This window comes from Eschscholzia californica, unplaced genomic scaffold (assembly GCF_041429995.1).
Source record: "Eschscholzia californica isolate CP2 unplaced genomic scaffold, dmEscCali1.0.p SCAF_3, whole genome shotgun sequence".
Taxonomy (NCBI): Eukaryota; Viridiplantae; Streptophyta; class Magnoliopsida; order Ranunculales; family Papaveraceae; genus Eschscholzia; species Eschscholzia californica.
The window spans coordinates 6,478,786-6,495,940 of NW_028238420.1; the positions used below are offsets into that span (position 1 = coordinate 6,478,786).

General features: G+C 36.4%; 1 protein-coding gene across 1 annotated transcript; it reads right to left on the reverse strand.

The window, feature by feature from the left end:
- Positions 1 to 12,762: 12,762 nt before the first annotated feature.
- LOC147548022 (uncharacterized) lies at positions 12,763 to 15,405 on the reverse strand (the record flags this gene model as incomplete). Its single annotated transcript, XM_086667976.1, has 3 exons — positions 12,763 to 13,102; positions 14,440 to 14,509; positions 14,588 to 15,405. Coding segments are annotated over 3 exons (936 nt in total), but the record flags the coding sequence as incomplete, so codon positions are not given.
- Positions 15,406 to 17,155: the final 1,750 nt, after the last annotated feature.

The window sequence follows — 17,155 nt, forward strand, 5'->3', positions numbered from 1 at the left end:
CTCTAGGCAAGATAACCGTCAGAAATATGATCCTTATTCGAACACTTATAATCCGGGTTGGAGAAATCACCCCAATTTTGCTTGGTCCAAGGGTCAAAATCAGGGTCAGGTTAGTAGCTCCATGAACCCTCCTGGGTTTAATGCTCCTAGGAATCCTTATGCTCAAAACCAGGGTCAATCTAGTACCCAATATCCTTCTCAAAAAAGTGAGTCTTTAGAGGAAACCATGAATCAACTAGCTAAAACCCATAGAGAGTCTATACAACAGACCAACCAGGCTATACAACAGACCAACCAGGCTTTACAAGAGACCAACCAGGCTGTAACTAGTTTAAGAACCGAGGTAGGTCAACTTAGAGAAGCCCTTAGGCAGAGAGAACAGGGTAGGTTTCCTAGTCAACCAGAACCAAACCCGAGGGGTAAACAGTCGATGGACCAGGCCAATGCAGTAATTAGAAGTGGTAGGGTAATTGATAATAAGGTAGGAGTTCCCGCAGATAGTGAACCAAACTCTGAACAACCCACCTTATCAACTAGTATCCCTAGCAAAGAGCCTGAGAAGGCTTCTGAGTCTGAAAACCCACCCATTGTACCTGAGCCATATGTTCCTAGAGCCCCATATCCTCAGCGTTTGGTAGAACTAAAGAAGAAGACTCAGTTTGAGGAGATAATGGAAATGTTCAAACAGGTTAGCATTAACATTCCATTACTAGATGCTATTAAACAAATCCCAGCTTACGCTAAGTTCCTTAAAGACCTATGTACTAGGAAGCGTAAGATGAATGTGCATAAGAAAGTCTTCTTGACTAATCAAGTCAGCTCTATTCTCCAACAAACCCTTCCAACTAAGTATAAAGACCCAGGAAGCCCTACCTTACCATGCACCATAGGGGAACATGAGATCGTACGAGCATTGTTAGATCTAGGTGCCAGTGTTAACCTACTTCCTTACTCGGTTTACTTACAGTTAGGGCTAGGAGAAATAAAACCCACTTCTATAGTTCTCCAGTTGGCAGATCGGTCTGTTAGGCGTCCACGTGGGATAGTGGAAGATGTTTTGATAAAAGTTGGTGAATTCATCTTTCCGGTAGATTTCATCATCTTAGATACTGAACCAGTTAGTGATACCCAAAACCGAATTCCCGTCATTTTAGGACGACCATTCTTAGCTACATCTGATGCTGTCATATCCTGTAGGAGTGGAATTATAAAATTATCTTTTGGAAACATGACTGTAGAGATGAACATCTTTAAGGCTGGACTTTTCCCTGATGATGTTAATGATTTTAGTGAGATGAACCTAATAGATATGTTCGTTCAGGATTCTTTACCTGAGACTTTATCCGAGGATCCTTTAGAAACATTGTTGGCTCATTTTGGCTTAGACTTTGATGAGGAGGGAAGTATCAATGAGGTGAATGCTTTGTTGGGTTCTACCCCATTATTGGATACTAATAAGTGGAAAGCAAAAGCTGAACTCCTCATTGAGTCCGAGCCAATTGACTCGCCAACTGTAGAGACGAACCAACTATCATCCACCAGTGAGTCCAGTGGTCCTTCTATCCCAGAGTTGCCTCCATCCACAGAGAAACCACCTTCCTTAGAATTGAAACCCTTGCCTGAGAACTTAAAGTATTCGTTTCTAGGCCCATCTGAAACTTTACCTGTCATTATTGCTTCTGAGTTAGAAAAAGAACAGGAAAGTAGATTGCTAGATGTCCTTAGAAACCACAAAGAGGCTTTAGGGTGGTCAATAGCTGATTTAAAGGGTATAAGTCCTTCTGTTTGCATGCACCATATCTATCTAGAGGAAGATGCTAAACCGTCTAGGGAAATGCAACGTAGACTTAACCCTCACATGAAGGAGGTTGTTAGAGCAGAAGTCCTGAAATTGTTAGGTGCGGGTATCATATACCCTATTTCAGATATTACTTGGGTCAGCCCTGTTCAAACTGTACCCAAGAAATCAGGCATTACTGTAGTCAAGAACGAATCTAATGAGTTAATACCCACCAGGATGACCACTGGTTGGCGTGTGTGTGTTGACTACAGAAAATTGAACACGGTCACGAGGAAAGACCATTTTCCTCTTCCTTTCATTGATCAGATGCTAGAAAGACTAGCTGGGCATAGCTACTATTGTTTCTTAGATGGCTATTCTGGCTATAATCAGATTCCGATAGCCCCTGAGGACCAAGAGAAAACCACTTTCACTTGTCCCTTTGGAACTTATGCTTATCGTCGGATGCCTTTTGGGTTGTGTAATGCACCCGCTACATTTCAACGATGTATGATGAGCATATTTTCAGATATGGTAGAGAGGTTTCTTGAGGTCTTTATGGATGATTTTTCAGTCTTTGGCTCATCATTCGATCAGTGTCTGCATCACCTCACACTCGTGTTGGTTCGATGCAAAGAGAAGAACCTTGTTCTCAATTGGGAGAAATGTCATTTTATGGTTCGCTCGGGAATAGTCTTAGGGCATGTCATTTCTGAAAAGGGCATTGAAGTAGATAAGGCTAAAGTAGAGTTGATAAAGAGCCTTCCAGTCCCTAAAACGGTCAAAGATATTCGATCGTTCTTAGGACATGCTGGATTTTATCGACGGTTTATTAAAGATTTCAGCAAGATATCTAGACCTCTTTGTAATCTTTTGGCAAAAGAGAACAAATTTGTCTTCGATGAACCTTGTCTAGAAGCCTTTGAGAAACTAAAACTTATGCTTACTTCCGCCCCTATTGTCCAACCTCCCAACTGGAGTACTCCATTTGAGATCATGTGCGATGCATCTGATTATGCTATCGGAGTCGTGTTAGGTCAACGTGAGAATAAACTTCTTCACGTTATATACTATGCCAGTAAGATGTTGAACGAGGCACAGCTAAACTACTCTACCACTGAAAAAGAGTTGTTAGCTGTAGTGTATGCCCTAGAGAAATTTAGATCATATCTTGTGGGTTCTAAGGTCATCATATTCTCTGATCACGCTGCATTAAAATATCTCCTTTCTAAAAAGGATGCAAAACCTAGGCTGATTAGATGGATACTCTTGCTACAGGAATTTGACATAGAGATTCGGGACAAAAAGGGTTCCGAGAATCTAGTAGCAGACCACTTGTCTAGACTTGTAGTCGAGTCTGTAGAAGACAAGTTACCCATGAGAGAGAGCTTTCCTGATGAGCAACTTTTTAGTGTCTCCCAATTACCTTGGTTTGCTGATATAGTGAACTATCTTGCTACTGGTCAAATACCCAAACACTGGACCAAGCAAGATCGTGAAAAATTTCTATCCGAGGTAAAACGGTTCTTCTGGGACGATCCATACTTGTTCAAGTATTGTCCCGATCAGATCATTAGGAGGTGTGTTCCTGATAGTGAACAGTCCAAAATCATTTCCTTTTGTCATGATCATGCATGTGGAGGGCATTTTAGTGGTAAGAAGACGGCCGCAAAAATTCTACAATGTGGTTTTTACTGGCCGTCTATTTTTAAGGACACCCATGCATATTGTCTGGCGTGTGAACGATGCCAGAAGTTGGGAAGCATTTCTCGTAGGAACATGATGCCCCTTAATCCTATTTTGGTAGTTGAGGTCTTCGATGTGTGGGGCATCGATTTCATGGGTCCCTTCCCAAATTCATTTGGAAATCTGTACATCCTAGTGGCAGTTGACTATGTGTCAAAGTGGATAGAGGCGGTTGCTTCCAAAACGAATGATCACAAAGTTGTGATCAATTTCTTGAAGGAAAACATATTTTCACGTTTTGGTACACCGCGGGCAATCATTAGTGATGGGGGCACACACTTTTGTAATAGGCAGTTTGAGCTTTTAATGAAAAAATATGGTATTACCCATAAAGTGTCTACCCCATATCATCCACAGACTAGTGGTCAAGTCGAGGTATCGAATAGGGAGATTAAACGCATTCTGGAGAAAACGGTTAACACCAATAGGAAGGATTGGTCTTTACGACTAACCGATGCACTATGGGCTTACCGTACAGCGTTTAAGACCCCTATTGGAATGTCTCCATATAGACTAGTGTATGGCAGAGCATGTCACCTACCTGTTGAGTTAGAGCATAGAGCATATTGGGCTATCAAGCAATTGAACTTTTCGCTTGACAAGGCGGGTAGAGAGAGAAAGTTGCAACTCAGTGAGTTGGAGGAGTTGAGAAATGATGCATATGAGAGTGCTAGGTTGTATAAGCATAAGATGAAAATGTTTCATGATAAAAATATTTTAAGAAAAACATTTTCACCAGGTCAGAAAGTTTTATTATATAACACACGCTTGCATTTATTTCCTGGGAAACTCCGTTCTAGATGGTCAGGACCTTTCACGGTCAAGTTTGTCTATCCTTATGGTGCGGTCGACATTGAAGACAAAAATGGTAGTGTGTCCAAAGTGAATGGACAACGGCTAAAACCATTTTTAGAGATGTTGAACGATACAGAGGATGTTTCTATCGAAGATCCTGTCTATCCAGACTGATCCGCTATGATCAGTTTCGTCTGGCTGAAGACGTTAAACTTAGCGCTTTCTGGGAGGCAACCCATGCATAGGACTTCCGAATCTGGTAACATCTTTCCTTACATCCTATTATTTTTGCATAGTCTTCAGAACATTGAGGACAATGTTCGGTTTAAGTTTGGGGATAGGGGATTGAGTTTTTAGTCCTTATTTCAAAAATTCAAAAGGGTTCAAAATTTTAAATTTTTTTTTTTTTTTGAAAATGTCAGTCTAGTTGTTTTTGCTTGTTAATAGTTATAGAGTCTAGTTTGTCAGACTATCCGTTTGCTAAAGGTTTTTTCATGAATTTCGAGTCTTGAAGTTGTCTATGCACTAGCCATGTGAGTGTTAGATAGGTGAAGAGTTGATTTTTCTGAGAGAACTTAATCGATCATTAGTGGAGACTTAACCTATGTGAGATTCTGAGCCTTTCCTTTTGTTTTGAGTGATCTCTTCTGTGATAACTCCGAGTAGAATGAAGAGCTACTCAACCTCGCAATATTCATTAGAGCTCAGTTGATCTCTTGAGTTCACATTTTACAACCACTAGGGATGTCATCAGGAAGCAAACCCTTCTCTTGTAGTCTGAGAAACTTGAAAGCAATGTCAACTAGAGGAAAATAGATATCGTCCATCATTTAGAACCCTGAGAATAAGGCATGAAGCAAAATGAAAGAATTTTACCCCAAGGAAATAATAATGTGAAGAAAGTATGTTTTGTATTTTGAGTTGTAGTACCAGAAGTGAAGAACAAAAAAAAAAAAAAAAAAAAAATGTTTATGTAGTTTTGTTGAAGTGTTTATCCCCTGAAGTAGTTTTTGAAGATTTGAAGACGTCGAGTTCTCAGGAGTTCTAGTGACATCATCATTATAGTCTATTAACCTCTAGGAAGCATTGTTAGATAGTTGATCAGGTGAGAAGAGTTGGTTAGCTTCCCCATTCCGTATTAGTGGTTGTTTCCTTTCTATGAGATCAGTCGTTTACCGAAAATTTAGTCCGTCTTTTTCATGTGTTGAGTTTTCCTTCATACTCATACTCGCACATTGAGCGAACCATTTCTGAGTGACTTAAATTTTTGAGTGTATGACCGTGAGGCAGTAGTCGAGGCGAAATGTATTGAGAAGGTAATCGAGGTCTTGTCTGTTTGGAACCGAAATGATACTCATATTGGCTGGTCATGTGCACTTTAGGTCTTGATTACTAGTGGAGGGATTTTTAGCATTTGTATGGTTTGGTCAACTTTGATTTCATTTCTATTAACTTTCGAAAACTTACCGGATAAACATTTTTAGTCCATACCATATTTAGACCCTTCTGCATTTTTGAAATTTTTGAATTTTGTGGGTATATTCACTGCAAACCCTCACGAGACAAAACTCGTCCTTTAGGGTAACCTAGAGGTTTAACGGCTTGTTGCACGTGCTAAGTGCAATCGTGATTCCCTACGAAAGTGGTGAACTGGGCTTGGTTTTATTTTTCTGTTTTGCTCGAGGACTAGCAAAATCTAAGTTTGGGGATGTTTGATGAGACATGAAAATGTCCCATCTGAATCTCTTAACTTGGGTTAGTTAGTCCAGTACGAGCGGTTACTCTGATTATTTGTTTGATTTTCTTCCTCAGGTATCATTTACGGAGTTCGATGCGAAAACATCGTGATGAAGACATACTTGAGGGACATTTTGGTCATTTTAATGACAAGGGTATTCTGGTCACTATTAGTGCTCATGTGAAAGAAGAATCCAAGACAAACCCACTGGCGAAAACAGAGGTCGAATCGGAGTTCAAACAGGAAAGTTATGCTAAGTCAAAGATCGGAGTTGGCTACTGTTGACCAAATCTGCTCTAGGACGCGTGGCAATGTTCTAGCGGAAGGATGTGGTATGATCCGACGGAAGTGGGATACTTTCGGTACAAACGTTGGGCCCAGGTGGTATACTACGGAATGGCAAGGAGTTAGTGATCGAGTACATCGAGGTACAGGCTCCTACGATGATCCAGGGGATCGCATCTCTTCATCTCTGCGCCCTCACTGATCTGACGGTTCCTGTGCCACCCGTTCCAGCCAGCGGTTTTGATGTGAGGGACGTAGCTTCTTATGTTGCAACCGGCGCACTGAATCTCTTTAACAAACAGCACGTCATCATCTCGTTAGTTTCCAAATTAAAAGGTAAATCTGATTTACCTTCTCTCTCTCTCTCATCTCCATCTTTTATAGTGGAGAAAATAAAAACAGAGAGAGAGAGATATTTGAAAAAAAAAAAGATGTTAGAAATGGAAAGAAGATAGGAGCTGATTAAGAAAGAAAAGAAGAGAGAAGGAAAGAAAAGAAGAGATGACTGTGGCAATATGCTGTGAACAGTAGAGAGAGAAAGCTCTCGGTTTTCTTTCCATATAGTGTGAGTTATTCTTGGTAAGAAATGGTTTTCAAAGAAATGGAAAGAAGAAATTAAATGGAAAGAACCGAGAGATGGCAAAAGAAAAGAGAGAAGAGAGGATGGGTTTTCTTATAAGAACAGAGAGGGAGAAGTGAAAAGGATATTCGGGTTTAGAGAGCAGAAATCATCTTCTCTCGGCTGGATCATCTTCTCACGACCAGAAACAGTAGAGGGAGATCATCAATCTATCAAACATCATCATCCATCTTTCATCTTCTTCTTTTGATTGTAACTTTTTAGTGAGAGAAGAGTTTACAGAGAGAGAGAGAGAGAAAAGAGAGAAAGAGAGATTTGTATCACGGCTTTAACAGAGAAAAACAGAGAAGGAGGAGTAGAGAGAGAAATTAATTCCAAGACCATTGATTGCTGATTCTTTTTCTTTCATCTATTTAACTGTAAATTCTTTTATTTGTGAGAAATAGAGGAATTACAGAGAGATTGAGAGTTTTAAAACAGAAAAAAAAAAAAAAAAAAAAAGAGAAGAAGAACAGTAGAGAGAGAGAAAACCGAGAGCTATCTATTTTGATTTTGGTTTCTTTATTTGGAATCTTAATGTCTTAGTGAGAAAGAGAGAGAGATTACAGAGGAAGAGAGAGAGATTAGAGTAAGAAAGAAAGAAGAAACAGAAAGTGTAGAGAGAGAAAGAGAATTGGAGAAGGTGAGAAAACAGGTGAGAAAATTATTTTCTCACAGGGAAAATACTTCCGGGAAGACGAGAAAATCGTTTTCCCAGAGGGTGCGTTTGGCAGAACAGTGGAAAATCAGCAGGAAATCCTTTCCCTAAGGTCCTGTTTGGTTTTGAAAGAGCGAAAAAGTTAAGTTTTCTTCTTCCTCTCTTTATTTTATTTTCCAATTTATTTTATATATTGTCCATGAGTAACTAATTTTCCTATCTAGGGTTTTAGATGAAGTTTCAATAATTATTCTAATGATTAATTTATTACAGTTTTTCTTTTATTTTAACGATAATATCTTCCGGGTTTTTAGACCATCCATGGACTGAAAACCTGAGTTATACAAAGAACAATCAAATTAGACCAAATTAATTTGTCCTTAGAATTGTTAGGAAAACGGATTCGAAAACCCTAGGTTCCCTTTATCTGAATATCAACTTTAGTATTATTTAATTTTGAATTACTATTTATCTTTTTATTATTTGAAAAAAAAATATGTTACCCATCAAATCATTTCTTGAAAACCTAATAGTTTTAAGATTAGAATTGAAATTTGACTTAGTCTCTGAGGAACGAACCGGTCTTACCGGAACTATTACTTGACGCCCGTATACTTGCGGGTGGTGACCTATTTAGGAAACTTTCTAGGCCCATCATCTGGCTGAAGACGTTAAACTTAGTGCTTTTTGGGAGGCAACCCGTGCATAAGACTTCTGAATATGGTAATATCTTGCCCTCATCCTGTTATTTTGCATAGTCTTCAAAACATTGAGGATAACGTTCGGTTTATGTTTGGGGACAGGGGGTTGAATTTTTGCGAAGTCCTTATTTCAAAAATTCAAAAGGGTTAAAAAAATTTAAATTTTTGGATTGAAAAGGTGAATCTAGTTATTTTTGCTTGTTAATAGTTATAGAGTCCAGCTGGTCTTACTATCCGTTTGCTAAAGGTTTTTCCATGAATTTCGAGTCTTGAGGTTGTATGTGCACTAGCCTTGTGAGTGTTAGATAGGTGAAGAGTAGACATTTCTGAGAGAACTAGATTAATCATCAGTGGAGACTTAACCCATGTGAGATTCTGAGCCTTTCTTTTTGTTTTGAGTGATCTCTTTTACGCTAACTCCGAGTAGAGTGAAGAGCTACTCAACCTCCAATGCTAAAAAGAGCTCTTTCGATCTCTTGAGTTCAAATTTTAAAAACACTAGGGATGTCCTCGGGAATGCAAACCTTACTTTTGTAGTCTGAGAAACTTGAAAACAGTGTCAACTAAAGGAAAAAAGAAACCTCATCTTTCGTTTAAAACCCTGAGAATGAGGCATGAAGCAAAATGAAGAGAATTTTACCAGGGAAAGAACAATGTCAAGAAAGTTCTTTTTGTATTATTACCAGAGTCTGTTTCAAAAAAAAAGAGAAAAAGGAAAAAAGATAGTTTGTTTAGTGGTGTTTGAGTGTTTATCCCTTGAAGTAGTTCTTGAAGACTTGAAGACGTCGAGTTCTCAGGAGTTTTAGTCCATCTATAATGTCTATTGACCTCTAGAAAACATTGTTAGATAGTGGACCAGGTGAGAAGATTTGGTTGTTTCCCATTCCATATTAGTGGTTGTTTCTTTTCTATGAGATCAGTCGTTCATAAACATTTATTCCGTCTTTTGTAATGTGCTGAGTTTTTGTTCATGTTCATACTCGCACATTGAGTCAACCATTTCTGAGTGACTTGAATTTTTGAGTTTATGACCGTGAGGCAGGAGTCGAGGCGAAATGTATTGAGAAAGTAATCGAGGTCCTGTCTTTTCGGAACCGAAATGATACTCATATTGGCAGGTCACACACACTTCGAGTTTAGATTACTAGTGAAGGGATTATTAGCATTTGTTATAGTCTGGTTGACTGAGATTTCATTTATATTAGCTTTCAAAAATTTCTATCGGATAAACTTTTTTAGTTCATGTCATATTTAGGCCCTTCTAGATATTTGAATTTTGTGGATATGTACACTGCAAACCCTCACGAGACAAAACTCGTCCTCTAGGATAACCTAAAGGTTCAATAGCTTGTTGCACATGCTAAGTGCAATTGTGATTCCCTACGAAAGTGGTGAGTTGGGTTTAGTTTTATTTTTCTGTTTTGCTTGAGTAGCAAAATCTAAGTTTGGGGATGTTTGGGGATGTTTGGGGATGTTTGATGATGACATGAAAATGTCCCATCTGAATCTTTTAACTTTAACATGTTAGTCTATTTTGGATCGTTATTGCTATGATTTGCTTGTTTCTCTTACTCAGGTGCTTTCTAAGGAATTGGGCGCGAAAAACGAAAAAAATCGAGAGAAAGACTTACTAAGGGCTTTCTCTCGATTTTTTTCCGATTTTCGCGTCCAACTCCTTAGAAAGCACCTGAGTAAGAGAAACAAGCAAATCATAGAAATAACGACCCAAAATAGACTAACATGTTAAAGTTAAAAGATTCAGATGAGATATTTTCATGTTTCATCAATAACCATTTTGAGCAATATCCCACAGATCTTGAGATCCCAATAATACACTCATTTGAATGGACCAATGTCCATAGTTCTCATTTGTTAACATAGGTATTTGAGATTGCACCATATTTGTCATTAACCTAGGTATTTGAGATTGCACCATATTTGTCATTTTTCTTACAAGATCCCCAAATTTTTTTCACAAACCCTCTATTCTCAAAATGTAGAAATGATAAGATAACATTGCTCTAATACCATTTGTTGAAGATTTAAGAAAAGATAACAACTATAACAGAAAAGATCTAACACCATATACTCAAACTAACCATCCTTTAATCACAAATCTTCATTCAACATAAACACTAACATCGTTGTTGTTCTTTTCATTAACAAAGAAAAAGACATTAAAAAACATTAGATAATAGCTACAAAGACATAACAATTGATTACTTCGTATTTCTTCACAAAAGGATCTTCTCCAAAGAAAACCCTAGTTCTCTCTCTCTCTCTAAGCTTACTCAAGTAGTAGACATAAGGAACTCTACTACCTCTTTTTTAATTAATTCAAGAAGTCTTTTTCCTTCTTTACCGCTTCTAGTTTGATAAACCCATTTACTCAAGCCCACATTTCATATTAGGCCCAAACCCAAATTGGGTTTAAAAACCACTTTCAACAGTTTTTATCAATCTAACTTCTCAGGGAACAAACTAGCGATTCTTACATGGGAGTAATGACTTGGTTATCTCGTGAAGTTTTGTTGTAGATGTACTTTCCAAAGAGATGATAAGAAAATGGGATCGGAGAAGAAAGTTATAGGTGCGCAGGCAGTAGGTGAAGAGAGCCATGAGTAAAAAGGAAATGAGGAAGTTACGGGTTCTTGATCTTCAAAGTTGCCATGAAAGTTTCTTGAGAACTCCATGATCATGAACAAGATATTTTTGATGTATCCTATTTTTAGAGAGAGCAAGAGGAAGCTTGGGAGTTTTTGTTTTGATGTTGGTCACAAAATAAATATAGAACAAGAAAAAGAAAATGATAAATTTGAAGAGAAGAATAATAAGAAGTAGAAATAACCAAGAAAACAGAAGATTTTAGAAAAAAAAAAGAAATTTAAAGAGAAGATTAAGAAATAAGGAAGAAAGAAAAAAGAAAAAGAAGAAATTAACTTTTATGGATAGTATTAGAGAAAACTAAATAATTAGTTGTTAGAGATGACTGACGGTTTTATAAAAGGGGGGGGTCATTTTTGAATTTATAAAAAATAAAGGGCCAAAAAGAAAATTAGTCACAAATTAGGGGCCAAAAAAGAAATAACTCAAAAATAAAAGAGGAAAGAAGAAAAATAATGAAAATAAAAACCAAGAGATAGGAGATAAGAAGAAACTAGATTTGCATTCTTATGTTTGTAGAGAATATCTCTACTTTGACACTTTGATACATTGATCCATTATCTAGAGAACTCTTTTATATAGAGCCCTTTGAAGAGATACATATCTAATACAAGAGTTACATATAATCAATGGTGCTTGAGTACAAATAATGGTGGAGAACTTATGGTGGTGGAAGTCACGAAGTGTGGTGGTCATCCACCATAAATCAAATATTATAACAAAGTTATATTTTTTTGATTGAAAACCCAAAATTTATATTTTTTTCTGGTTAAAAATCAAAATATTTGTATTTTGTTTGGTTAAAAACTCAATACATTTTGCAAAGTTGTTGCAAAACTGTCGCAAGGTGTTGCAAATTAAAGAAGTACTTAAGGAGTTAAAGACTAAAAAATTGACTAATGTTTTTTTCACGAAAAAAAATATAGGGAGTTTTGACTAAATATTCCGATTGAAATTACAAGACTTAAACTACAAATTCAAACTAATACGACATTTTACTAAAACTACAAATTCAAACTAATACAACATTTTACTGAAACTGCGACATTTCACAAAACTATAAATTGAAACTACTTCGTTAATACGGGAGTAAATCATCATCTCCATATTTCCGGATCCAGACACCAACAAATTAAAGATAAAAAAACTCATTTTGTACGTTGAGATGCTTTGATTGATCACTTATGGGAGTAAAACAATGATACACATTATTGATTCTTCAATATGTTGTGGACTTGAGATTCAACAGTACTGCAATGACTCCGAAATCTGGAGGACACAAAATCGATACTTGGTGGACATGATAGATCATCATAAATCTGATTATGTGTTATTAACAAAGGTATATATAAGAATATTTGTGGTAATTTATTTCGAATATTTTAAGATAATGTTTAAGTTGATTTTAATTATAATTATAATTAAATTAAGTAATTTTTATTTTATGGAACCAAACGCCAAAAAAAAGACCACAAGGACTAAAAAAAAGGGAGGGCCCCACCCACACAACAAAAATGGAGACCTTTAGCGACGGCATAAAACCGTCGGTAATATAAGAAAACCGTCGCAGAAACTATTTAGTGACGGAACAGAATCCGTCGTGGAAGCCTCCATCGGTGATACTTTTCGCGACAGTTGGTAGCGACGGGTTGGCTATCCGCCGCTAAAATTGATTATTAGCGACGGTTTTTGTACCGAAAAAACCGTCGCTTCTGCACAGTTGCGACGGCAGAAAACCGGCGCTGATAAGTTTTAACTTCCTAAAAAAAAATTATATTTTGAAACAATAAATTGACCCTCCGATTTGGAATCTAAAACATTTACAAATCTGTCAAAATACTATAATAAATTGACCTTCAGTAATACAAATAAATTCTGATTCAATGTATATCTTAAACTAGTCTTGAATTGAACTAAAATTGAAAACCAAAAATGGAAATGCCGTTGCTTGATGGATCTCAGACTATTTAGTTTGTTTGTATAAAAGTGATACTAGGCCACTCTTCCACAACAGATTAGAGATGGCTCTTGCTTTTTGTGGAAAATTGATGCAAGACCTGCTCTCCAATTATAGATCATCGAAGATGTGCGTTGTTTTGTGCTCATCTCTGAGATCCTGCAGTTGAAATTCCGAAATATACATGAGTTTGAAACAATGTTTAAATAACAATTAAATGTCCCGTAACAGGAAAAAAATTTAGTATCATAACATCACGGTTTGTTCGATTGTCATAGCAGAAAAAACGGTTATTCTAACAGTTATAATCACAAACTTTCAAACTAGAGCATCAATTAAGCACCAATATACCATCTTATACTTGAATTGATGGATACAGAGTCCACCGGAAAATTTGTAACTTTTGTTAGTTAGACAAAATAAGAAAATATAGAAAAGGAAACATCATATGTTAAATTCGGCATTTCTAACTTCGTAAGTAATGGACTGTATGAGGTGTCATGGGGAAAAGTGAAAACGTGCAGACAGACAAATTGATCACAAACTTCAGGTATTAAAATCCTGTACTACATAACTAGACAAACTCCATTCTAAAGTCTAAACTGCCTCTTGGACTGAAAAGCTTGAATCTTCTTCAACTTCGGTTAGAATGGGAAGCGCGGGCAGCCACGGGTATCTAACACTAGGGTTTAGGGAGAAGGTGGCTGGCCCAATACTCAAACAAGAGACTTCATAAATAAATGACCACAAATAACAACTGTAAAGTATTATCATATGTTACTACTGTATCTTCAAGTAGTGTGTTTAGGACTAGACACCATTCAACCCAACCGGACTACAATGCCTAAATCAAATAATAAGCGAATAGGATTTCTGCGACAAACAATTTAACTTAAGCATTTCAACAGTAAGTACCCTAGACTCCCACAATAAATTAAGCAAATCTGACAACAACACTATTTAAGTGCATAACTCCACACAAAGACTATAAGTGTGAGTGAAAAATTGAGTTCCATAGGTCAACTACTACTTCCAGTTCTTACATTGTCTACAAAATTTCAGGACATTACAGGCAATTATGAGGATCAAAACAAAACCAGATATATGATTAGGGTATTCATGATCTTATTTAGGGCATTACTTTTTGTACTACTCTAGGAATATTAAAAAATGACAAGGTGTTTAATAAATACTAGACAAAACTCTTCTTGATTAGTGATATAGCAGCAATAATTGATTGAACCCACAATAGGAAGTATCAAAAAACTAATCATCAAAGAAGAAGTATGAACAAGTATGAACAAGTATTGTTGTTCATTTGAAGTTTTCTGGTCCTACTATTACAGCTAAAGTTGATTGAACCCACAATGGTCAGTTTCCTGGTCCTACTATTACAGCTAAAGTTGGTGACAACATTGTTGTTCGTTTGAAGTTCTACGCTGAGGAGGAGCGTATAAACAAGTATGAACAAGTATTGTCCTATAATAATAAATTACCTGTAACAGAAAAATTTGTTGTTCCATTTCAGTTGAGTGAATTTGGTGCTTGTGATGAATCTCAAGAGTCCTACAAAGATATTCAATAGTTAAAATGTAAAATCAACAAAGAAGTGGTTATTAAAAATTTGATGTCAAAAACCCATACCTTTGAAGTATATTCATCTTCCATGTCCTCGAGCTATTACTTTCAACATCATCATCACAAGTATATTCTAGCTCCACATCTTCATCATCGACCTCGTCTCTGGCATCATTTTCATTCTGAATTACATTAGTTGGTTCATCCGCACTAACAATCTCGCCCAGTACATCCATATTAACAATACTAATTTCTTCATCGTCAAGATTGTCATTAATAGGAATCAGAAATGGATCACTATCCAATAGTTGGTCATTATCTTCACGACTACCCATGTCAAAAGTGTCCCTCGGGTTATTCTTTTCAACAACATTCCATTCAGGCTCACTTGGATCTTGAACGTAAAACACTTGTCGAACCTGAGATGCCAAGACATAAGGCTCTTCATTTTGGGTCAGCAACAAATGAGTGAAATTGACAAGTGTAAAACCTAGATCGTCGACCTTTATACCTCTACCTTTGGCAACATTAACCCAATCACACTTAAATATGACAAATTTATAGTTTTGCCTATATGATACTTCAATTATGTCAGTCACCCGTCCATAATATGTTAACTTTGCATCAACTGGTTTTCGATCCTTCACACTAGAGAAACATGAAGCAATTGCATCTAGAGCAACACCACTCTTCTGCGTTTTAGCTTTGGTTTCTTTTGAAACAATTTTGAACTTATACCCATTAATGGTATAACCTTTAAATCGTTTAGCACATGAAAGTGGGCTTGTAGCAAACAAGTCAAGTTTCTCTGGATATTCATGATTTAATCGTTTGAGTATATCAAGATGAACCTTAAACCATTCAGGGAACTCTTCTTTGTGCTTATTTTATCCATGATGGCAATTTAAATCTAAATCAAACAATCAAGTATTAGAAAAGTTTAATATGTTTTCACTTAGTAGACATGAATAATTTCATATACAAATAACAATCATACTATAAATGCAATTGACACACATTATACGTACGATGAATGCTATTAAGCTTCATACATGAACTAGTATTTAGGATCTTTAGCAATTAAACTATCAACCAAGTTGAAACAAGTATATCTTCGGCCTAATTAACATGTTATTAGGCTCCAAGACAGATTTTCTAATTGCTAATAGTTTTCTACTCTAGAAAAGCAAGTCTAAGGCAACACACACAACTATATTTTTTTCATTGTTAATAGCTTTCTACAACAAAAAGCTTAGGTTATAAATAAGTGTACCTGATAATGAAGTGGTTTTCTGCAAACAAACTTTAAAATCCAAAACTTCAAATGCCTCCCGAAATCACTTGACACTGAGCAAAATGATGATGAAGAAGAAAATTGTAGATTAATATAATAGTGGAAAAGTTGAAACTTAAACAAAAGCAAATGTCAAAACCAACCATTACAAAGAAGCTTGGATCGAAATGAAAATTGTAAATTGACTTTATATGTGTTCAAGCAATGGCTTCAACTGCAGCAGGACTTCCTTAACTGCAATTTTTTACAGCTCCAGTGTTAAAAGGGGAAAGAGCAGTAGGAAAAAAAAAATTACAAGTATATTTAAACTTGAAAGAATATGATCACATTGCTGTCTTCGACTACCTATTCATAAGACAAAATTAGATTATATATTGATATAATATGTGATACTGAGGACATTATAGAGGCAGTAAAAGGGTTTCAACAATGGTTTCAACTTGAAAGAATGGATAATACTATCTCTGAATTAAAAAGATCTACTCAACTAACTCAAATTTAACTTTAAAACACTCAAAGTTCAAAATTGTTTGGTAATATAACTAAAAGCTTTCTCAGTTTTTTTTTTTTGATGAAAAGCTTCCTCAGTTAGCTTGGTTAAGATTTTAAATCCTAAAGCGAAGCTCTGTATGCATCATAGAGGGGGCTGCATACAGGAAAATAGTCCAAAACATACCACAATTGAAAATAGCACACCAAAGAGGTAATATGGTTATACTAATGTCGGTTGTACCTGTCGTTATAGGGTAGCATCTTCTACCACATATTTCATGTTAACAGTAGTGAATAAGAAAGAAAAGCTCATGTTTGAAATCACACCAATCTTCCCTTTTCAAGAGAAATGATAGTCTAAATTGTGGATGTCCATGCCCAACTGGAATCGAGCAGACTTTCAACAGAAAGTGTGAATGAATATGACTCTGAAAGTCAAGAACTCCCAATAACAGTAGCATATATACTTCCAATACAAGGGCAGTTTGGTAGTAGAGCACGAGAGAATTATGACCAAGAACGGAAAGCTATCACCTTATACACTTACTTGATCAACTAAACGTAGGAGCACTTTGAGTTCCCCATCTGGATAAAGAAAAACTTCTAACGACCACCTTCACTACAACCAATATGGAATCAAATCCAGTTCTATGACTTATTCTTCCTCTGCTACTGGATATAACTATTTACCTACTGCTACTTAAGAACAAAACTTCACTTGACTATGGATCATGAAAGTGGTAACAATGGTAATGAGAGTGGTGGAACTACTAATAAACCAGAGATTGGATCAGACACAATTAACAAGACCAAAAGAAGTTATTTCTGTTGGTGGTTGTTGGTACTAA